At 38.5% G+C, this 26,183-nt stretch overlaps 1 protein-coding gene across 1 annotated transcript in view; it reads right to left on the bottom strand.

The window, feature by feature from the left end:
• The window catches only part of LOC124259134 (tubby-related protein 4-like), a 234,226-nt gene that overhangs the window by 137,560 nt on the left and 70,483 nt on the right, over positions 1-26,183 (bottom strand). Inside the window, 1 exon segment of the mRNA XM_046693229.1 lies at positions 15,079-15,207. Coding sequence (XP_046549185.1) covers positions 15,079-15,207 — 129 coding nt within the window.

Below are 26,183 nucleotides of genomic sequence, written 5' to 3' on the forward strand. Positions count from 1 at the left end.
GTCTGGACCAGACAATCCAGTGATCAGCAGCAAGAGCATCGATCTACACAATAGATTCAATGACATGTGTCAATCAAGTCAGCAAGCCTGACCACCTAATCCCGTTGCCTCTTAAACAAGCATGGGCTGCTGAAGACCAATTCTAACCTGGATCTTCAATGGTTCCCATTAAATGTAAGGCATTAGAATGTTCTGGAACAAAAACTACTGAACTTTCTACTTCAGCTTTGATGTTGGACATGTTTTATTCAAATTTCTTTCTGTAAGAACACCTTTGCCATCAAAGAATATATGGAGGCATTAAATAATCAATGTCTCAAACACATAAGTTTTTCACATGCACACTTCCAGATTCTTCCTGTTTACCAGAAGTGACAGAAGGGTGGCTTCCAGGAAAGAGAAGACTTTTTTTCTCACTTCTCCAACAAACTGAAGTGACGTATTGAGAGTATTGACAATACTCTGATGACACAAGACCAAAGGTAAACAGGTTCACCAATGGCCTTAATGTCAGTTAAACATTTAGGTAAATTTGTTTAGCGTTTCGAAACACTATCATTGTTACAATGCATAAAAGATCAAAACCCAGTAACCACAGTTCTATGCTTCTCTCGGCTAGAGCCTCAAGAAGGAATGAACAAATCAACCATTGTACTGCAATTCTGAAAGTTTTAGTCTCCCATCAATGAGAATTGATGGAATTAGAGATGGGAAGATTTGTGCCGGACCTGTCAATGAAGGTCTTTAGACCAATTCTAAGACTCATTTTTTCACAATAATTTGGCTGATTTGTTGAAAAGTTCTGGTAAAATATTGAGGACAAAACACTTGAGATTTGATCAGTGAATGTCGGTTCATTGGTGCTCCAATCCAATGTGACGTTGCATCTCTGAAGATTACACACATTTAGAAGAAATTGGATTCCTCTGGAGGTAGGAAGCATTGAGAGGAATACCAGATCAATATATCTGTTCAGCAAGGAGGAGCACATTTTTCCTTCACAAAAAGAACCACTGGCAGAGTTAATGGAATTCTCCCAGTGGATCTCAACCAATCTTGCTCCTACCCCAGATAGAACAGTGAACACTGACTTGATACAAGCACAATGTCCCAGATTCATATAGGCATCTATCACAATTCATGACACCATCATGGCAGAAGCTTCACCTCCCAGTCCAGCGGACTTTTCACCCTGCCAAAACACTTGGCAGTTCTTGGCCCCATTATCCCACGTCAGCGTGGTAGATGAGAAACTCTCACTTACCAATGTGACATACTGCTGCCTGCTGTCAAATCCAAAACAATGGGATTCAAGTGAAAGCATTGAAGATGACACTGACAGTAATGCAGTGGAGGAATCCAATTACCATTTCAGCTGCTGGAGCAATACGGGTCTTAGATGCATCGAATATGACATTTTCGATCAAGACATCAGAATTACAGTTCACAAAGCTGTAGTGGCAAACGCAGCATCTTGACGTTTCAATCTAACACTTTTGGCAAGGATGTACCAAGTATTTACAGCAAAAGCTGTACTATATATCAAGAAATTGAATCAAAGACTCTTAGAAGTGAATGATTATGTTACTAGCTGCTTTAAGGAAAACATCTGCAGGATCAGAAGACACAAGGAGCAAACCCAGGTGATAATGTCCACAGGCTACCACCGAACCTTCTCAGTCAGGATACGACAGTTATACGACACAAATTTGTAATGGCTCTGTACTTGGATGGTTTGAAGCAGATATTCCCTGTCAGGATATAAATCAGATAACAGTACTGTACTTGGATGGTTTCAAGCAGATATTCCCTGTCAGGATATAACTCAGATAACAGTACTGTACTTGGATGCTTTGAAGCAGATATTCCCTGTCAGGATATAACTCAGATTACAGTACTGTACTTGGATGGTTTGAACCAGATATTCCCTGTCAGGATATAAATCAGATAACAGTACTGTACTTGGATGGTTTGAAGCAGATATTCCCTGTCAGGATATAATTCATATAAAAGTACTGCGCTTGGATGGTTTTAATCAATGATTCTCAGTCAGGATATAAATCATATAACAGTACATTACTTGGATGGTTTGAACCAGATACTCCCGGTCAGGATATAAATCATATAACTGTACTGTAACCAGATATTCCCTGTTGGATAGAAGTCATATAACAGTACTGTACTTGGATGGTTTGAACCAGATATTCCCTGTCAGGATAGAAGTCATATAACAGTACTGTACTTGGATGGTTTGAAGCAGATATTCCCTGTCAGGATATAAGTCATATAACAGTACTGTACTTGGATGGTTTGAACCAGATATTCCCTGTCAGGATATAAGTCATATAACAGTACTGTACTTGGATGCTTTGAAGCAGATATTCCCTGTCAGGATAGAAGTCATATAACAGTACTGTACTTGGATGGTTTGAAGCAGATATTCCCTGTCAGGATATAAGTCATATAACAGTACTATACTTGGATGGTTTGAAGCAGATATTCCCTGTCGGGATAGAAGTCATATAACAGTACTGTACTTGGATGGTTTGAAGCAGATATTCCCTGTCAGGATATAAGTCATATAACAGTACTATACTTGGATGGTTTGAACCAGATATTCCCTGTCAGGATAGAAGTCATATAACAGTACTGTACTTGGATGGTTTGAAGCAGATATTCCCTGTCAGGATAGAAGTCATATAACAGTACTGTACTTGGATGGTTTGAACCAGATATTCCCTGTCAGGATAGAAGTCATACAACAGTACTGTACTTGGATGGTTTGAAGCAGATATTCCCTGTCAGGATAGAAGTCATATACTGTACTTGGATGGTTTGAAGCAGATATTCCCTGTCAGGATAGAAGTCATTAACAGTACTGTACTGTACTTGATGGTTTGAAGCAGATATTCCCTGTCAGGATATAAGTCATATAACAGTACTATACTTGGATGGTTTGAACCAGATATTCCCTGTCAGGATAGAAGTCATATAACAGTACTGTACTTGGATGGTTTGAACCAGATATTCCCTGTCAGGATAGAAGTCATATAACAGTGCTATACTTGGATGGTTTGAACCAGATATTCCCTGTCGGGATAGAAGTCATATAACAGTACTGTACTTGGATGGTTTGAAGCAGATATTCCCTGTCAGGGATAGAAGTCATATAACAGTACTGTACTTGGATGGTTTGAAGCAGATATTCCCTGACAAATGATTGGGTTTTTTTATTAATTACCCCAAAAGATGTATATACGATATCACTGTTATACAATTTGAAATAAAATGTTACAAGTTTCTTGATAGCTTTGGACATAATCAGTTTTTTCACACTTTTAATAGTCTCTTGCAAACATCAAACACATAGGCTCATGAACTCTAAAAGGCAAATTATTTAAAATTAATAATCTAATCTCAAAAGAATCAGTTATTCTGTCAAACGAAAGAAAACCAGTATGCTCAAGTTTGCAAGTCCTGATCACTAACTGTATCGTGAGGCCTAAGGCTGCTACATTTGACAAACATAGGGTAATGAATGTACTAGATAAACCACAAAAAAACATTAAGACAATATTGTAAAAAAAGCAGAGGGTTTTGCTGCACATATGAACTGAAAATATTGACCCTCCTCTTATGCTTGTTATAATTATGCATATCCAAATTGTGTAGATCGATGCTCATGCTGCTGATAACTGGATTGTCTGGTCCAGATTCGATTATTTACAGACCGCCGCCATATAGCTGGAATATTGCTGAGTGCAGTGTAAAACTAAACTCACTCACTCACTGTTGTAATAATTTTGGATGACCTTCTTCATGTGGTACAAATATAACAATCCTTCTAAAAAACAAAATATGCAATCCTTGAACGATTGCTGGTGTCATAAACTTAACTATTTCATGACCCAGCCACCCCCTCCTCCCCACTCCAGCGGTATGTGTATTATTCTAATGGCCCTCCCCCAGAATGTCATTATGTCAAGGTGAACGTCCCGATTAACTCTGACCCACCCTATAATAAGTGACCTGTTCGCAACTGTCAAAATACACCAGGCTGATGCTGCTTCATCCACTGACGCAGTTATGACAAAATGGCTACCCTAGGACATGCTGGGAAATTTTACAGCTCCCAACAGGGTTGTATAACTGCATGCCATCATTACGAAGGAGCAGGTAATCTCACAAGACGAGGAAAACCTGGGCTTGTAAATTTGACTAGAATGATGTTAGGATCCACAAAATGCCAAACGGCAAACAACATGATGAAAGTATTTTCACAAAAAACCATGAACTTTGCATTGTGATTCTGAAACGGTATCACTTGGTGACACATCTCCAAATAAAACCAAAAGACATTAATGGAAGAAAAGCATAGGGCCATGAGATGACACGAAACTAACAGTGTGTTGGAGTTTGAAATGAGGGACTGAAATTGCATCTTCCAGTTGCACTGCTTGTCCAGAGGTGAGGTGAAATGGGGTTTAACGTCATACTTGACAATATTTCGCTCATATGACGACATGTATGGGTATGTGTGGCTGCTTCAAGTGCTTGTCCTAGCCCAGACTTATGCTGGCTTTATAGTGCTAGCTCATTGAGATACCATGCAGCAGTTAAGCATGAATACCCTACTCAGGGACATTATACTGACTTCGAGGCGAACAGTTCTTGCTTTACCTATTAATGCCAAGCGCCAGGCAACAAGTACCATATTTTAACCCCTTTTGGTATGACGTGGCCAGGGATCGAACTCGTGACCTTCCGCTCTCCACTACACCACGGGGGCAGTCACTTGTCCAGATCATGATCCCATTCCATGTAGTGATCTTAGTTGTCAGTCTACGTTTAAGTATGGATTCATGACCAGCATGGCGCTAAGATCACTTTGGAAAACAGGGCCAAGCTCTTCAGAAGAATTTTCCATAAACACAGAAGACTATAACTTCAATAAAACTACTCATTTCAAGCCAAAAGAATATCTGTGTCTGCATGAGTGTCTCCTTCGAGCGTTTTATTGACTGACTCAAATCTACTAAACATGTTTCATTTGAACAACTATTCATTTCCTTTATCATGGGAAATGTTTCCCTATCATGTCAGCTCGAGAGATATCATTGGTGAGATCACGCCTCCATGCAATGTTTTGCTTTGCTTCATTGTGAGGAGGCTTCCACAAAAAAAAAAACAAAATTCAGCCATTTTGCAAGTTAAAAGGCAAACAGGCATTATAAGCTGAAGTGAGTACAAATTACAAACCAAAATTAAACATAGTACTTACATAACCAGAGAACCAATTATTAAGTGAATACAAACTATACAAAGACCTTAAGCAATGGCCAAGTAAGGGTTTTCAATATTTGGTTGCCATGGAAACAGAATTGAATTTGGATGAAGATGATGGAAAAAAATGTGCTGAGACCTTATTTAGATCAACTATTTTCAAATTTTCAAAGTTTCATTTACATGTACAGAGAAGAAGTAAAAAGATTAGAAGCATCAGGTGACAACACATCTAAAACCTCTTCAAAGCATTTACAACTCAAATACATAGATCTCACTCACTTAGTATGCCAAGGAAATGCTTCTTTATTTCCACATGAAAGACATGGAGAAGAGTTCATATTCTCAACTTGAATGGCATGGGAGAAGAAGTGGACTTGAAGAGCTTTCTCTTCCTTTAAATGAAGTTAAAACTTCAGTTAATGAGCTTTAAGTAGTTTTACTTCCAACTTCAGTTTGAATAAACCTTTGAAAGCTCGATAACTAGATAGTAACTATGTTGAAGGTGGTCAGGTTGTATAACTCCATCCTGAATGTCATGGACACAATCCTGTAGCACATGGGGACCATTTCAGAGTTGAAGCAAACCCCTCTCTCTCTCTCTCTGTGTCGTGTGCATGCATGCGTCTGTGTGTGCAACTTTAGCAACATAACGAGCCTCTTTAACTCTACAATGATAGTCACAGTGTCAGTTATCCAGCTATGGTGATCTCGGGATGATATTTTACTCTCTTTTTTTCACCTTTTGTTACCAGTTACCCATTGACCAAAATAGCAAACAACCTTTGCCCTGATGAGACTATAACAGAAAGCTCTGTTTCCCTAAACCTGAAACCTCTGCACAGCATGTCCCATTGATGTACTAAGGATCGCCTTCATGTTTTTGTGAATACATGCTTCTTCATAATTTCAATGACAGGCTCCAACTGTACAATAAAGAACATGTTAGCAGCCTTCCGCTTACACTTCCCTTTACAATTTAACGTTGCAGTAAAAGCCTCCCAGTCCTGTGAGGTGAGAATTGGTTCCCAACAGCCTGTGTTTTGATAAGAGTCGACTTCATAGGCCCGGTCTTCAGGCTCATTTGCTTGACTGATTATGTGTCGTTATACCTGATGGCATGGATCAGTGATCAGAATGCTATCACGGGTTTGTCTGGACTGACTTGATGGCCTACAGGATGCCATCACCAGCTGGAACATTGCTGTGTGCAGCCTTAAACAACAAGCAAGCCAGACCAGCCAATGTTTGTCTTTTCTAGTGTAGAGTTTCCTGGAACTGTGAAACAGTTCAGTGAGTGAGTGAGTTCAATTTCGCGCTGCTTTCAGTAATATTGCAGGATTATCACAGCAGGGGACACCAGAAATGCGCTTCACACATTGTACTAGTGTTGTGAATTGGTTAAAATCTCATAATTGATGATTGGTTCATTACAACCGATCAATCATCGAAAATAATGTTGATGCAAACAAGTGTTCCAAAATTGGTTGTGTTCGATTATGAGAAAACACAATCGATTGCTTGGTCGTTTAGGCACTGCAACCAATCTTCAATTATTTCAATTAATCGGACCACCACTACATTGTACCCATGTGGGCAATCAGACGCAGGCCTTCGGCTTGACAAGCAAACACTTTAACCACTTGGCTACCACACCGCCCCGAAACAGTTACAGTGAGTGAGTTTAGTTTTACGCCGCAACTCAACAAGTCCATCTATATGGCGGCAGTCTGTAAGTAATCGAGTCTGGACCAGACAATCCAGTGATCAACAGCATGAGCATCAATCTACGCAATTGGGAACCGATGACATGTATCAACCAAGTCAGTGAGCCTGACCACCCGATCCTGTTAGTCTCCTCTTACGACAAGCATGGGTTACTGAAGATCAATATTCTAACACGGATCTTCACGGGTCCCGAAACAGTGTAGAAAGGGAGCTGATGACAGTTCTGAGAATGACGACAATTTGTCAGTTGTAGAAACTAGAGCATATGCTGCTTTCACATTATATGCATTTAGAATGTGAACAATGTTCTCTCAATTACCTGTACAGCATGACACCACATGCCTACAACTCACTGTCAAGCTTTGGGCTTGATTACTTGTCAGATGATACACTTTATGAAACAGGCATCTTTTCAAAACATGAAAAATATAAACTGGCATTTATTACAAGGCAGATGTACAATGACACTCAAGCTTACATCAAAAGTGTAGTTAATTAACCATGGCACTCAATTCCACTACAAAAATGATCGTTTTTGGAGCTGCAGCTGTGGTGAAAGAAAGCAACAAGAGTGAGGAATATGACATATTGGAGAATCCACTGGAACAAATTTGTCCAGTTACTTTCTTCTCATCTACAACAATCCATTCTCAAAAAGGTCTGTACCTTCATCAAGGAAGTGGAATACAAGTGAGAGTAAGTGAGTGAGTTTAGTTTTATGCCACTTTTAGTAATATTCCAGCAATATAACAGCAGGGGACACCAGATATGGGCTTCACACATTATACCCATGTGGGGAATAAAACCCGGGTCTTCAGCATGATGAATGAACGATTTAACCTGTGGAACACAGGGACAGTAGGGTAGCCTGGCTGTTAAAGTGTTCTTTGCCACCCCAAAGATCCAGGATCGACTCCCCACATATTGCTGGAATATTGCATAAAACCTCACATACGCTCTCACTCACTCACTCTTGTGGAATACATTGATATCCCAATAAAATTTCAATAACCACCACAACATCAGGCACCCACGTTTCCTGGGTGATATTTAGCTCCGTATCTCCTACTTCCTTATTGTGAACTGGCACAGATATCAGTACCAAAATATCCTCATACAAAACAAAGCGAAATAACCGCATAGGCAATAGAATCAGCTACTATCGTGCTCATGAAAATACATTTGACTAAGTTAATGATGTTTTACTAAACAACCTTATCAAATTCACAGGTTTCAACTCATTGTAATTGTCATCACTTCACAAAGCTGCCATTGTTGGACTCATCACATGCCAAGTTACAATCTCAGTACATAGTTCTCATGCTCAGTGACTTACGACCCACAAATCAGCTCATGGAACTTTTCTACCATCTTGACAGCTACAACTTCATTTCCAGGCAGATCAGGCAAGGGGCAGTTCAATCTATGTTGGAGAATGACCATGTAAAGTCACCTGTTGTCACATGTTTTGGCAGGTTACGGGAATATCCTACTTCAATCTCAATGTTACCAGACACACAGCATTGTGATTTGGACAGTTGCAGAGTTATGCACGAATTGAGTCAATCCTTGTAAAGGAAGTGACTTCTCTCAGACAGTAATTAAATGTTGGAAAGATCTGTCTTACTCACAAAATGGACCCTTTACAAATCTAGAAGCCAAATGAAACATGTCTGATCCAATAATTAAGTTTTGTCAATTTGAACAATTTATCTGGACTTACCATGTACTACCTAAAATGGATAATGGTGATCTCCACCAAAAGAAGATGCTTAAACAGAGATTGTCCATTTATTTCATCAGGCCAAGTTGAGAATATAAAGTGTTAATTAAATGGGAGATCTATGAACATTCCATGGGAAAGAATTGTACAAGATCAACATAGAGTTAAATAGGGAAGAAGACAGAAAAGCCATGGTGTCTGAAGCTGTCAAAAGTAAACTCAAAGCTGCGCCCTCTCAGCCTGCAAAGTGTTACCAGTCTAGGCTCTGGCAAACAAGAACCGACAAATGGCGAAGTCTAAATCAAACACCTGAATTGCACAGACTGACCAGCAAGCACTGGAATCTCAGACTGACCAGCAAGCACCTGATTCCCAGACTGACCAGCAAGCAGAGTCACCAGTAAATCCCTGAATCTTAGAGCATGATCAGCAAACAGATTCACCAGCAACCACCTGAATCCCAGATTTACCAGCAAGCAGTCACCAGCAAGTATCTGAATCTCAGAGACTGACCAGCAAGTACCTGAATCCCAGACTAAACCAGCAAGCAGTCACCAGCAAGTATCTGAATCTTAGAGCATGATCAGCAAGCAAAGTCACGGACAAGCACCTGAACAGCAGAGATTGACAGATACAAAGCAACACACACAAACATCAGAGATTTATCAGAATGCAAAGTAACCATCAAGTGCAAACCAATAATCATTATCCTGCATTTTAGAGATGTAGAAAACATAAAAGTATCTAACATGAGAAAATAATTTCAGTTTCAATATGTAAACCTGGTACAATGACATTTGTCAGGCTAAAAGCATAATGGAAAAGAAGTTCCACCATGTCTGCCATCAAGGCACAGCAGTACAATGACACATCATTACAGTCCAGAACAGAGTGAGGTTGTCTTCATGGGTGATACGTCAATACACGACAATTCTGGAACTACTGTAGCCACCGAATCCCCTTTTGATTGCCTTATGCATCAGGTACCCTGGACCCGTTTAACGAAGATCTACATTTGGTGATATACATGCTACAGTGGTGCAAAATGGGGTATAATATCACACTCAATATCATTGCCCTTACATAGAAACATGCCTAACTAGCATTCCTGTTTCAGCCTGGACTAACAGCATTCTGAAGAGTTGCTGTACAGGGTTGAATAGGATAAGCATACAAAAAACCTTTAGTTTATCTAGATTTAATTCATGTTGTTATCTTCTTTCAGCAGGGGGTTAAACATCTAAAACTTGGTAACACAGCCTTATCCCTATCTTCATAATCAAGCTGATCTGACTACTGCGGTCCACTGATACTTGGTCTGTGGACATGCTTCTTTCAGCAGAAACCTTGGTAACACAATCCCTATCTTCATAATGTGTGACTACTGGTTCAGTGGGCAACCTGTCATGCTTTGGTATAATCACACAAACTTGTGGAGAATGGACATAATTTTCAACACCTGAATCCTTAACCATTAAGGACAGTATGTGTTATTGTGACAGTAACGGTCGGAACAGGATGTCATCAGCAGACTGTCATCATATGTGTCAGGAAAACAAATATAAGACCAGGAAGAATAAATAATTTGTTCATGTTAACACAGGAAAATGGTCTTCTTTGTCCTTAGCTATTGACATATTTGGGTGCTGGTGGCTTCAACACCAGCTGTCACTTCTGCCAATCTACTCCTGTGATGGTGTGAAGACTATCCACTCCCAGGAAGTCTTGACACAATATTCCAGTCACACTCAGTTTCCATTAATCGTCTAAACATCTGGATCCGGTTGTATCATTGCTTCATTAACTAACGACATAGGCAATTATCGGCATTTCTGACTTTTCAATGAAAGCAATAAAAACAAATAACCATACCCACATAGTCAGAATGTTTCCGATTACTTACATCATACATTTATGGACAAAGGTTCCCTCGCAAAATCGTGGGCACCCATATCCACAAAGCCGCCATTTCATGAGAAATCGGTCATTGGTAGTGATGTCATACGTCAACATTGTTGGACATATTTGGCAATTTCTTTGAGGTGAAGGTCGTTTGAATAAGATAAACCAAATCACACTGTCCTGCGGATTACACTTTTAGTATTAATGTATACCTTGCGTATCGTTCACATAGGGTTTCATGAAACTAATTTCATTATCAACATTTAGTATTTTAAACCTAAGTAAAACTGACATAATAAATAAAAATGATTTATTTATTTCATGAAATATATATATATGCACACCTTTTTAAAGGATTTATATTGGTTTGTTCATTGAATTTGTTGATGTTGTGTTATAGACAAAACAATGGCGTATAATCATTGGCCAGGTGCGCGTTTGTCACAAACGTTTTGAGTATCATTGTTTTCGAAAATTCTGTGAACAAAATATCACGAAAATATGGTGTCCTTATTCACAGCAAATGCTCTCCAAGTGATCTGAGTTACAATGACTTAGTATTAAGCATAGCGGAGTGATGCCCGCTTATCTTTATAAGCGTATGAGTGAGTGAGTTTGGTTTTACGCCGCTTTTAGCAATATACCAGCAACATCACGGCAGGGGACACCAGAAATGGGCTTCACACATTGTACCCATGTGGGGAATCGAACCCGGGTCTTCGGCGTGACGAGCCAATGCTTTAACCACTAGGCTACCGCACCGCCCCTATAAGCGTATGACCTTTTTGTAGCCATTTGACGTCAATCCATTTTCAACACATATTGCAATTTATTTTTTAGATTGAGTGTATAATGTTATACATAAGCACACAAACTAATTTAATACATACCCATGTCGTTCAGGTATCAGGCAGAATTTTGTTCGCTCACACTTTCCGTAAAGATGCCAAATTGAAAATATAGTAGCATAGTACTTTTATCAGTACACAATAAAAAGCAGAGAAATTTACTGTTTTAACGCATACCAAAATTAGGGGTAACATTTAACAGTGTCTACTTTTCAAGCTGAGTTTATACCATGAGATAGGACATTTAATACTCTACATTTCTGTGTAATTTTATAGCTGTAGGTAGATCCAGTGCTGCGCAAACAAAATTCTTGCGCGAATGTTCACTTTTCCAGGAATTTTAATGACGCTCTAATGATACCCCAGGACCTTCATTAAGTTAATGACACACTAATGACAACACGTCATTAAAACGTTAGTACAACAGAATTTAATGATACATTAGTTAATGAACGTTTAATGGCACGTTAGTGCGTCATTAAAGTTTGATGCAACCGGGTCCTGATCATTACTGGATCCGTCTTTCTCATCAGTCTGGGATATACAGGGGCCTTCTTTGCTTAGAAATTCTGCCTAACATTTACATTCAAACAGACACATAATCACTAAAGGATAAGTTGTGGAATCATGATCTGTGTTGACGCATTTACACAAGCATGCATGTTAAAGTGTTTACACTCAAAGACATCACTTAGATTCTATCGAATCAATGTTCATTACAGACCGTCACATCAACCATGAAATGTTTTATTGACCTTGAAACCTGTTTTTCACAGCAACTCTATATAGGACAATGATCACATGTAGAAAGTATACTGAAACACTTGAAGCTATGTGTTGTATGACGTCAGATCTAAAGATTAACATGTTTTCCCAGAGAATATCATTGTCATTTGATAGAAATATGTTTCAGTTCGTTATAGCAGTGACAGTATGATAAAAACAGATGATTCGACTAGTGGTGTTCCAATTAATTGAAATAATCGAAGATTGGTCGCAGTGACCAAACGACCAAGCAATCGATCACATTTTCTCATAATCGAACATAAACGATTTTGGAACTACTGTTTTAGTCTTTGAAATACTTGACAATGGAACATATCTTAGAAGTTGTCAGGGCCTGGAAACATGTTTATTTCTTAGAAAACTCACTTCACTAACTGAAAAGTCATGACTGAATATTTCTCTAAGACTCCAGGAAGTTTATGTTCATGATATATTAGTCATCACTTTAAAGTAACAAGTTGCATCATGTTATACTTTTCTGCAGTAACAACCTGGATAGGAAAATCTGAAAAAAAATGACGCTAACCAATTTTTTTCGATGATTGTTCGTTGTTAATGAAGCTATCATCGATTGTGAGATTTCAACCTATTCCCAACACTAGATTCGACCTACCAGTTACCTTGTGGTTACCTTCTCCCAAAGGCAAGAAACTAATGATAACCAATGGCAAACAATACTGGAAGCAAAATATAATATTCAGTCAGGAATTGGGAAAGGCACGGACCATGGGCCATTTTGCACATTAGAGTAAAAAATGGCCCATTAAAATTTTGAAGTTTACTATTGATACAAGGGCAGTGGCCTTTCAAAATTCAGAAAATGGCTAATAATCCTGAAAATGGCCCATTGTCAAAGTTCTCTATCCCAATCACTGATTCAGTACAAGAAATTATGAGTTTGTACTTAAAAATATGCAAGCCATTTCATGGCCATGTCCTCAAAGGTTCCACAATGGTTGTAGTCAATGTACTTCCAATCCTGAAACATTATTTCCAGACCTTGAGCCCAATTACGAGAACTTCATAAGATCTAACAATTATCCTCAGTATTATAGAAGACAAAGTGCAGCAGTAACAGGCAATGAATAATGCAACAGTGTTTTACATTAATCTCAAAGACAACCTTAGCCTTGATAGTTGTTTCATCAATATTTCATTTATTAGGATTGCAATACATGCAAAAACGAAGTTCAATATCTGTGGAGTTAACGAATCCTAAGAAACTGAAAATGATCTAACCAAATTATACAATTCAAAATGTCAACACTAGAGCATAATCGAATATCTGCCAAAACAAATTCCATTGGGCATAAAAGGCCAAATAGTGATGAAAATAAGAATGGATGACTTAACATGTGTAATGAAGCCAGGTGTTTGCGAAAAGGGTAAGCAAATTCTTCGCTTCCAGCAGCAACTGTCACTCACACAATTTTCGTTTAAAGTGTAAGTGCTAGTGTGTAAGCAGGCGAGAAAACTATTATGAGCATCTGCAAATACCAGTCATGTACATAACACCCTCTGTTGCAGCAACCTGAACTGCCACAGAGTGACTCACAAATCTTCTGTACTGATCAGTTCATGACTTGGATCCTATGTTAAAGTATGCTCTTCAATAATAATTTCTTTTGAGAGTTTAACTCTTTGATGAACAAGTGGAATATTAACACACTGATGCAGCTGTTTCAAGATATCAAGAACGACCAGTTGCTGGTCCAACAGAATATTTCTCAGATAGATGAAGAGGTTTTATGTTACAGTCGGCAGTGGACCAGCTTCACCTGTAAATAATTGAGTATGGGCAAGGCAACTCCAGGAGTCCATATTGCACCACTGTGGCATGATTTCAACCACTCTATCAACCAAATCTTCAATGTTGCCATTTTCTTTTTCCTGTTGTTTTCAAATTTGATAAAGCTACAAATAATATGATGATCAATAAGGACTTATTATTTAAACATTGCATTCATAGAGGCTGATCTGTTAACATCAAAGAAGCCTTGCCTCCATAAAATAAAAATTCGGAGATGGGAATCCCATTTTAAGTCTGAATTTCATCTTTTAAAAACATACTTTGTCTTTGCTTGTTCAATAAATGGTCAGAAAAACAATTACAAATGGATAAGATTGGAGATGTCCCATAAAAACATCCAGTTCAACACAAATGGCATGTGTTATAGTGACACATGATCTTTCTTTCCTTACACAATTCCAGGTATTTCCTGAGTCATTCATTCACTCACTCTAAAACCAAGTCTTCTAAGTTTCCATGGTTACTCATACAAAACCTACCAGGTACTCTGCCCCCCCTCCCCCCCCTAATTTAGCATTATATCCAGTCAAATCAGATATTGTCACGCAGGTGGAAGAGCATCTCCCTTTCAGATTATGGGTTTTTTTTATCTTCACTCCATTTTTACAGTTGTGCAGTTCTTGTACATCAGATCACATTTAGTTGTTTTGTGTCATACTAATCTATAACTGCAATAAAAATAAACATTTCAAGAGAGCATACTTTAAAGTATACTGCTCAAAAGATGTTATGGACTACCCGATTCTTTCCTATTACTCAAGTTCATAAGTCGTTCCATGAAATGGGATCACAAATCTCATTCATGCAAAATACTGATAAAGATCCCAAAATACAGAATCAAGATAACTTCAACATGTCCTCATGGATTTGTCATGCGTTAGTTTGGTGCAATCACCAGTGTTACGAGTACATGTACACGAGGTTGGATAATGAACAGACTTATATACTCCTTCCATTAAAATGAGCAATACAGAGAAAAATGTAGTCACGTAACGAACCTGACTGTTTCTGTCATTGATCAGCTCGATAGACCAGCGACCTTCATGCTTTATCCACACAAAGATGACGCCTCTGCTGTCACAAGTTGCAAGCTTTTGATAAGGTTCGTTCCATCGGACAAGGATCACCTGAAATACAACACAAATACTTTGATTCAAAATTAAATATTTTATGAAATATATACATTGCCTAAATACATCATGTTACATTGAGAGTGAGTGAGTGAGTAAAGTAGGTTTTATGCAATATTCCAGCAACATCACGGACACCAGAAATCTCACACATTGTACAGATACTGGGAATGGATCCTGGGTTTTTGGTGTGGTGAGAAACACTTTAACTGTCAGGCTACCCTACTGTCCCTGTGTTCCACTGGTTAAAGTGTTCACTCGTCACGACATGGGCTAAACACCCAGGTTCAATTCCCCACAGTGAGTGAGAGAGTCAGTCAGTGGGAATTCATGATGCTTTGAGCAATTACTGGGTTATATCACTGCAAATCAGGCTGAAATGGAAAGATAAGAAAGATAGGAGTTTGGGTGAGTTTGTGAGTGGGGTGAGTTGGTGGGTGAGTCAGAGGGAATTCATGATGCTCTGAGTTACTGGGTTATATATATATATATATATCACTTGAAATCAGGCTGAAATGGAAAGATAAGAAAGATAGGAGTTTGGGTGAGTTTGTGAGTGGGTGGGTGAGTTGGTGGGTGAGTCAGAGGGAATTCATGATGCTCTGAGTTACTGGGTTATATATATATATATATCACTTGAAATCAGGCTGAAATGGAAAGATAAGAAAGATAGGAGTTTGGGTGAGTTTGTGAGTGGGTGGGTGGGTGAGTGAGTCAGAGGGAATTCATGATGCTCTGAGTTACTGGGTTATATATATCACTTGAAATCAGGCTGAAATGGAAAGATAAGAAAGATAGGAGTTTGGGTGAGTTTGTGAGTGGGTGGGTGGGTGAGTCAGAGTTCATGATGCTCTGAGTTACTGGAGTCAGAGGCTGAATGGAAAGATCATGATGCTCTGAGTTACTGGGTTATATATATCACTTGAAATCAGGCTGAAGTGGAAAGATTGGAAAGCTTGAAGTGATGCAGATTTCAGACATTTACCATTTGGGTGACCATGAGTGAGGGAATGGTGCAGGCAAACCAAGAAACTCAGTACAGACTTCTTTGTAAATACAACCCTGTATTTGTCAATACCAGCTCTGTCAGTCACATATTAGGCATGAACTAATAACCCCTCCTTTATTACCTTAAGAAATATGATATTCAGTAATCAACTAAACTAATGACTATAGCAGTGTGGCTGAAGGACCCGTGAAGGAGCTAGCCAGGCCAAGACGTACCATGCACTCCACATCACAATAGTTTCATTACACCGAATATAACTGGCGCACTGACTGTATGCCATGCTCACAGACCCATTGCTAATTTCAGACTTAATTAAATCATGGCAGCTCTCTCTACATGACAACACTGTTTCTTTGATTGTGAAAGAACCAATCAAACCTTGTTCCTTGGTATCTCCTCGTCTGCCTGTGTTGTCTGCCTGCCATCAAACAACAGCAGGTGAAGGGCAGTAATCAAAGCAGGTATTTTTATACACCCAGGAGACATAACTCAAGCTGTAACGGAGATGTGAAGGCACCAGACAAATTCGAACACAGACACTACGTGATCTGAGGTTGGACTTGTGTGTGATTTCTAGGCTTGAGTAATTTGATGGTCACCATACATTCATCTTACTTTAAGTGAACTTTCAGGTTGTTTGAAGGTGAACATGTATATATAATGACTCATATGTGATTTGAGGGTGGACTCAAATGTGATATAAAGGTGGACTTAAATGTGGTTGGAGGGTGGACTCAAATTGTGATTGGAAAACAGACATGTTATCTAGCAGTAAATTCATGCATTATTTGAGAGCATGAAAAAGGAATATGATTGGACATGTCATTTGATAGTGGACACATATGTGATTTGATTGTACGCTCAAATGTTTATGGACAGTTTTAAGACTGACTGACTGAGTTCGGTTTTACGCTGCTTTTAGCATTATTCCAGCAACATCACGGCGGGGGATACCAGAAATGGGCTTCACACATTGTACCCATGTGGGGATTCGAACCCGGGTCTTCGGCGTGACGAGCCAACGCTTTAACCACTAGGCTACCCCACCGCCCCGACAGTTTTAAGATCAAACTGGTACTTCTTCACAAGACAAATAGGATAAACACTATCATATTAGCAAAGTATGGAACATTTAGAATGTGTCTCACTTTGCCCTTTCTACCCAAAACTGTTAAAGGAGCATTAAACTACAACTGGGTCTTGAGAAATAAACACAGCGTTTCCGCTGACACAGCTTAATATTTCTCAGCTGTGAGAAAGTGCATGCTTGTCAAAAACCTCCCCATCATTAAAGAAACAATTTCTAATGTCCATAACCCCTCCAACCTCATCTAATAAACCCTTTCAGGAACGCAAATAATAGACCGATCTGAAGGTTGGCGTCATTAACTAATGTTTCTTGGAAGGAAGCAGATGCCACTGTGTCCAACAAAAGAATGTTTCATCTCGGATAATGGCCAGGTAGCCAAACAACATAGTTGCACCCAACATCAGCTGGACACGAGCCTCGAGAAACAGCTGTTCCATTATTAAAGTTACATATGTAGACAAGTATCAATGAAAACAGTGTTATCACTATCCAGGGATTTATCATGACAGACAAAATTTGGGGTCCACGGGACCCCTACTTACTAACTTCAACGGTCTGTACATTAAATACAAGGGTCCTGTAAAGTGATGAAATGATCAAGCAGATCATACTGTAAGGTTTAAGGAGTGCTTTAATCACAAGAACTATATACCTCTTGTCACAAATTTTGAACAGTGAATATTAATGCGCGTCCCAAGGAACACGGTATGTAATTTTTCTGTGTCCATTTATACATTTGTAATGAACATTTCTGCTTCGTGTGACTATCCCTCGCCAAGTCTACATTAGAACTAGACTAGAGTAAATTAAATTTTATTTCAGTTCTTTGTAGCTGAAGTTTATTTTATGTATTTTGACTGAAATATACATCAAGTGGATAAGACAGTAAAACAGTTTGCTATATCTATCAGTTTGGTTTAAACGCGTTCACTATAAGAGTAAGTTTAGAATATGTTTCTTCATATGGTAATAAAATGCAACAATTTTCAAACTTTTAATTTTCAAGTAAATCTCAGAAAAACTTGCAAGGTTTAATTCATGTTACTTTGGTTTCTGAATTTTTTTTTGTTCCCATTGCAGACCCAATGCCTAAAGTAAACAAAAAACCCAAAAACAAACGCTTTTTTTAGAAAAATTATAATATCAAAAGGCACCAGTTTTATCAAATAATATATACCAGTTTCAGACCGAAACAGAGAATATAATCTGCGAATAAATGAGCGACATTTGAAAAAGTCTTCCACATGAAAACAGAAAACTATTAAAAGCTTCACAAAGGTTTAAGGGTGCTGCAGGTTGTATCCCATAGCTGCCAGGATGCACTGGTTGTGGGTACAAATCCCAGATACGTGCCGAGGATGATCCTTCCCCTGTCAACATCATACTCATGGGCTTCACTGAAGTGGTAAACAAGTATGAACTGTGTCACTTCTGGCCGGCCTCACACATTAAGCTGACAAACCATGACGTAACTGAAATACTGTACAAAGCCTTATAAATCCCGACTGACTTCACATTGAATAATATCAAATCATGAACACAGCCTGAAGCTTTAAAAGAAAACTCTCTCACATATCAGCATAAACAGACTTATCTGTGTTTTTCTATCTTTCATTTTAACTGCAGTTATGTTTGGTGTCTGTCCCGACTACCATATCTTTTAATCTTTTAAGGGATGGATACCTTCACCATCGATACATTTTACGTTACAGTGATGTTGAGTGAGTGAGTTTAGCTTTACGCCGCACTCCACACTATTCCACTATATGGTGGCGGTCAATAAATAATCAAGTCTGGAACAGACAATCAAGTGATCAACAGCATGAGCATTGATGCTCAGCCCGATTTTATATTGTATTGTCCTAATTTCAAATCCAATTTTAGAGTGAGTGAGTTTAGTTTTACGCCACACTCAGCAATATTCCAGCTATATATATCTGTAAATAATCGAGCCCGGATCAGACAATCCAGTGATCAACAGCATGAACATCGATCTACGCAATTGGGAACCGATGACATGTGTCAACCAAGTCAGCGAGCCTGACCACCCGATCCCACTAGTCGCCTCTCACGACAAGCATGGTTTACTGAAGATCAATTCTAACCCAGATCTTGAACCATACAGGATAACATATCAGTATCATTCTTCATTTAGGCCTTATATTTCATTCTGGCAAGAAAAATGAAACAAACCAACAAAACAAATCTGAACTTAAATAAAAATATATTTTCTTTTGATAAAACATCTTCTTCTTGTTTTTGTCTGACAATGTATTACTATTATGACAAATGAAATAAAAACCAGAACATTTTATGTAGTGAATAATACCTGCATAAGTTTTCATACTAGCATAAAACAACTTATTGTCATTTGGTGTTATGCTGCAGCATGCTTCCATGATGACATAACTACAAACTTGTATTATATTCATCAGTGCTCTTCTGGAAGTGAGGGAGGTTTTATGCCACTTTTAGCAATATTCCAGCAATATCATGTTGGAGGGACACTGGTCTTAACACATTGTACTTATGTCAGGAATTGAACCCAAGCCTTGGGCATGACAAGCTAACGCTAACGCCCCTGCTATTCTTGGAATTTGAATTCGTTTTACTCTTTTTTTTTCATCCACCCACATTGAATTTTACATCCGGTATATTGATAACTCCTAAAAACTAAAAAAATAAAAAGTAATAGCTCTTAGCTTGCAAGGCTGCTGCTGCAGTGGTGTGCATTTCAGAGTGCCATTAAACATTAAAACACACCAACCAAATATCATTGACGCCATACATTCTTAACCATCCAACCCATTTGTTATCTTAAAGAATCATGTTTCTATGATTTTGATACTTGTGAAACTGGACTACCACAAAGCATGTTCACCAGCTTACAGTAAAAACCCTGTGTGCAAGCAAACATTTTTTTAAAACTTTTAAAAGAATAGATTAGCAAATCAATACAAAGAAATTCATTTCGCTGATGAAATAATAAAAATGGACAAGTATTGCCAAAGGGAAGTTACTATTATCAGCCTCAGCTGCAAGGAAGTGCCTGTTTGTGGCCTGTTTTCTGATGTTAACATCACAAGGGTGCCAAACAATCGTTATAGCATCCAAAACAGAGAATCGGAGGAAGGGTGGCAGTGAGTGAGTTGGGTTTAACACTGACTGACTGACTGAGTTTAGTTTTACGCCGCGTTTAGCAATATTCCAGCAATATCACGACAGGGGACACCAGAAATGGGCTTAACACATTGTGCCCACGTGGCAGGGTCTTGGTTGACGAGCCAATGCTTTAACCATTAGACTACCCCACCGGCCCAGGGTTTAACACTACTTTTGAATAGTACTCCAGTTATATCACTGTCGGTATATATACGGACCGGTATATACAGTACAACCAGAAATTATTGAGAATTTAAAGATTGTAATTTTTTAAATTTTGTTCACTCATTACTCACGTATTAAATGTGAATATTAGCAGAACATAACTCCAGATTCAAAGACAGGTGAACAGTTAGTACTTTGTCAAGTCACCATGGGCAGCAATGCAGGCTTCAATGTTGCGGGGCATACTACTGATCAAAGAAGTTAGAAAGTCGTGGTCCATGCTGTCCTAATATCGGACCACCTCTTCTTTCATTTCAGCAATATTTGTCAGATTTTTCTTATTGACACTTTCCTTCATAAGTCCCCAAACATTTTCTATTGGATTTGGGTCAGGGCTATAACTTGGCCAATCTAATAATGTCATATTTTGGGTCCGAAACCCGCCCGTGAATGCTTTGAACGATGTTTTGGGTCGTTGTCCTGCTGGAAAATCAACAAATTTCCATAGAACACGTGAGCAGATGGAAGTAAATGTCCCTCGAGAATATCTGTGTACCGCTCACTGTTCATATTCCCTTCAAATACACAGAGGGGAGTTGCCCCTAACACAGATATGCCAACCCACACGTTACATTTCGGACTGTACTTTGAGCGCTGATACAAAGGTTTTTCAGTTTGTTTGGTCCAGAGTTTCAGTGTATTAGGAAACAGCTACACAGAACTTTCATCTGAGAAAATCACATTGTCCCAGTTAAAATTTCTATGCTGTAAGCACCAGTTCAACCTTCAATCCTTTTGTTCAGGTTTCATGATCGGTGATGGAATTCCTCGACTTTTCTGCCAACCCATTCCATGCAGCTCAGTTCTAATTGTCTCCTTACAGACAGACAGAGTTCCTCTATCAATCATATCCAGCCTTAAGTTTTCTAAACTCCTTCGTTTGTTTTGAGAAACAAGAATACCAAGCCACCTCCTGTCACCGACAGTCAATTTTCTGGGCCTACCTGCGCCTCCCTGGTGCTCAATGCCATATCCATTTGCAATATTTTTCTAAACACTATAAACAGTGGACAAAGAGATGCCTGTTCTACATGAAATCACTTTAGCTGATCTGATGTCCTTGTTATAATACTCTAAAATCAACTTCCTCTTCTCTAAATCATCCATACTGAGCATCACTGAAAATGTCGTCTGCTAGCAAGTAAACAAAGGGGGATAACTCTTCACAAACTAATGAAAAAGGATTAACGGAGTTGTCTCTCTTGAATGAAACCAAGCACTTGATAGCCGGTCAAGGTTGTTTATACTAGAAATCCAATTAAACATATTCCTAAAATTCTCAATAATTTCTGGTCATACTATATGCATGTTGGTGAAAAGAAATTATACATGTCTCAACTGCTTTGGTGAAACCCAGGAATGGTGCTGACAAACTTAGAATCATAACTGTGTCTTCCAGTCATATCAATGTCATTATATGAAAATGTGAAAAGAGGAGACTGATGACTAAGTTTAGTAATCAATAGTTTAATAATTGACTTCCGTTGATAAATGGGCAGCGCAAAAAAAACATTGCTATCGCAATAGTTGTTTCCCCCTCAATATTCACCCCTTATGTTGGTGTGTTTAGCTAAAGAAGTCACTTGCCCAATATTGAGTACAAGTATTGAAGCAACTATCTCTACAAAACCTTTGCATTCCAAGCAAAAAGAAGTTGTAATCCATAAAAGATACAACAACTTCTACAATGACACAGAGAGATGTACATTATAACAATCTTCCAACAAGTTCCATTATCTGTTTTGAAACATGATGCATCAGTGCCTCAGAGAATTGTTCCCTTCTACAGAGTTCCTATTAAAAGATATGTGGGTGGAGGTTGAAACCCAGGGACTGAAGGCAGGGCCCGTGCTGCCTGCGCCATGGACAAATCCTGCCTAATTTCCATGGACAAATCCTGCCTAATGTCGAACCGATTGCTCATCAGTAAAGACTCTAGACCTTGGTCTTGACCATAGAACTCTATAGACTCTAGACCTTGGTCTTGACCATAGTCTCTTGCGTCTGTACGGCACACGGCCGACAGGCTATCAGCCTGATCAAACTGCCTCTGCAGATTAAATTTTAGCCTCATTTTTTATCAAATTTGCAAAGAATAGATATATGGGTGAATGAATGTCCCCTGTAAGGGATGAAAAGAATGCCGTATATTGTCCATTTAATCCAATCATATTAAAAAAAAAATATCTTGACACAATGAAAATCAGTTATAAAAAGAGTAGGGAGGACCCGTGAGGCCAGGGGCACATAGAAAATGGGGATACAAATTGGCCATGAATGTTTTGACATTGCAGACACGTGCTTGTGACATTATGATTTTTGGCGGGAAAATTAGATGAAAAGCAAGCAATATGCACAAAATATAGAATGCGATTGTCAGAAACATTAACCAATGCGACACTACTGACCAGGCTAGCAATTCTCGAAACGTTCGTAGCCTTACGAACTTCTTAAGTCCATTCTTAACACATTGGCTACGATCAAAGTTAAGGAATTCTTAGGGCTACGAATGTTTCGAGAATAAGGGCCCAGGAGTCTTGTAGTTCTTGAAAATTTGAAGAAAAAATTTAAAACACTTCCACTCTGTAAACACGTCTTCTGTGTTGTCCATACAGAAAAATTATGAGAGGTTTTCAACAACTACGTTGTGACATCACAGCTAAGGGAGATAACTGCATAACTCTTTTAAGCATACCACTAGGGATAGCTATGATTGTCATGTCCATTCTGTATGTGTCTGTGGAATCCACAGGAATAAGGCAACCATAATCCAGAGGGAATATTTACGCCTATAATTGAATTGTTCCCTTCTACAGAGTTCCCATTAAAAGATGTGTGGGTGGAGGAGGAGGGATGACTGGCTAGTCATGCTGAAGGCTGTAACGAATACACAATGAGGCAAATAAGATATGTTTTCTGATTTTTTTAGTAATGAATAGGAATATTTAATCAGGAATACTGTCTAATATCAAGGAATTAAAATAACAAACATGCCATGTAATTGCTTAGGTTGAAACCTTTAAATATTTTCTATAAAGCAAAAACAACCCTGTTATACAATGCAAACAATGCCGGTTATAGCCTAATGAAAGTGCCATAAGGGACCTTTTTAAAATAATAATTTGGCAATATTACATTTTTACATCCCACTTTGATAAAGAACAAACTAGTCCAAGTTAAAACACTCTCTTCAAAATATTCATAAATATTCAATACTAGTGACAAGTAAAAAATGGAATTCATGCAGTTCGATCCACCAAAAACACGAGAGAATTACAACAGCCCATCCTTGAGGTAGCTCTCTGTGATAATGTAAGAATTTTGCTACAAGCTTCATGAAAACAAACCAATCCCCCATCAGTCTGCATTATGTACAACAAACCCTTACTACTGCAACTCCAGAGTAATAACATATCCATCATATATCTGTAGTGGTAGACTAACTATACCTTTATCCATCACAAGTTTAACATCAGGGAAATGTAATTGGGCATATGGCTTCGGGCAATTGGATGGAAGAGATTCCTTTTCAGAATTCTTGCACAAACAATCTAATTTCACATTTGGCATTCTTCCTAAAGAACTTTTCTTCTGACTTTTTTTTTTATCAATACAAAAAAAATCATAAATAAAGCATTTCTTCAAAAACCTATTCCCAAGATCCAAATTGGAATGCACTGTCTAACATCTATACAACACACAACCATTATCTAGCAAGCTTGGAATCCCGTAACAGGTGCCTGGTGGACAAATGTAATTACCAAGTGTTCTATCCTTATATAAGAGTTTTGACATTGAGTGATTGAGAGAAGAGAATCAAACGACGGAAGATAATGGAAATTTGTTGAGGCCGACAAAAACTTCAAATCTGACTTTTCTGTATCACTGCTGTTCCTATCCTTCATCACTATTAAGACATGCATGTACTATCTTTGATATCTAACCACACCATCTCACGGACATGCTACAGAAGAGGGGGCAATTACCACACTGAAGACTACGATCAATATTACCATATGGCTTGGAACTCAACCATGCTCTTCCCTCTCAAGTATATTTCCATTATGTGAGCAGAATATCGGCTGACATGATTCCTACTTTAAATTCAATGTCAGTTTTATCCCTAATCATGGTGATCAGCAATATAAGCAGGGACATGCTGGTCAGTCTTTGGACTTGATTTGCCCTGGTTATCTCCCTTTATTCAATCAACACTTTTCTCGTCTTGTTCCAAGATGGTTTGTTGAATAATTCACTCTGAGAACACCAATCTGTAACCTTTCTTCAGCAAACCCAAGTCAAGTTGAAATGAGGTTAATCTGCCTTTCAAACACAGGCTTATGAAAAGGTTGTCGACTAAAATTAATTCAAGGCTCAATTTCTATGTTGAGGCTGTCCTGAGCAGGATGGTAGTTTGACAGGCAATTTGCATGTGACATTTGAGAAGGACTGGAGAAAACGAAGCAATGATAGGATGTCGCTGGTCATTAAAAAGGTGATGTTGGGAAAGGTTCATTAGCTCGCATTCAGCAGTCCTTTAATAATCGAAATTCAGATTTCAATTTTCCACATAATGTCTTTACTACGTTATGATCGTCAAGATCCCCAAATAAACGGAAATTGATTTTGGGAATTAGTACGAAGTTAGTTTTCAGGCAATACCTCGAAGCAATCAGCTGCCCATCAGTTTCACTTTTACAGCTTTTATTTTATAAAGGATAACAAATTATTATTGTGAGTGTGAGGCAAAGCAGCACACTTTTATAGTTTTAGTTTAACTCACTACAACTGCCATGGGAGTGAGGACAATTATTAATGAGGCTGCAATTTGATCAAAGACAAATTACACCATAATGATTTACAGATCTTCACACCACAAAGGGCATGTAACATGTGGGTTACTTACTCAGATTCAAGGAACGGGTGTCTCTATAAGAAGTTCAAGTCAATATTAGGTCAATTAACCTGTGTTCCAACTCCATGTACGGGATCGGGTGGTCAGGCTCACTGACTTGGTGGACACATGTCATTGGTTCCCAATTGTGCAGATCGATGCTCATGCTGTTGATCTCTGGATTGTCTGGTCCAGACTCGATTATTTACAGACCGCCGCCATATAGCTGGAATATTGCTGAGTGTGTCGTAAAACTAAACTCACTCACTCACTCCAACTCCATGTCATATCTCTTTACCATATATTTTTGTAATTTCAGCCATAGATTAGGATCTCATGCATCACAGGATGCACTGTTTGGAATAACATTTTCCATATTTACATAAATGAGTTATGAAACTTTCTTTTCTGAAACACTGATGAACTCCTGGTTTGTATTGAGGCTCATGGCACTGTGGTTCCCAAAAACTTAAATCTTTACTATCCATGTTTGAGTCAAAAACACTTACCAACTACTTCAACATACAGATATTATTATGAAAGTAACATTTAATGACTAGTCAGGAAACTTAAACTGGGTTGACACAAACTGG

Source organism: Haliotis rubra, unplaced genomic scaffold (assembly GCF_003918875.1).
Source record: "Haliotis rubra isolate DU_JTF1 unplaced genomic scaffold, ASM391887v1 Scf71, whole genome shotgun sequence".
NCBI classification, from domain to species: domain Eukaryota; kingdom Metazoa; phylum Mollusca; class Gastropoda; order Lepetellida; family Haliotidae; genus Haliotis; species Haliotis rubra.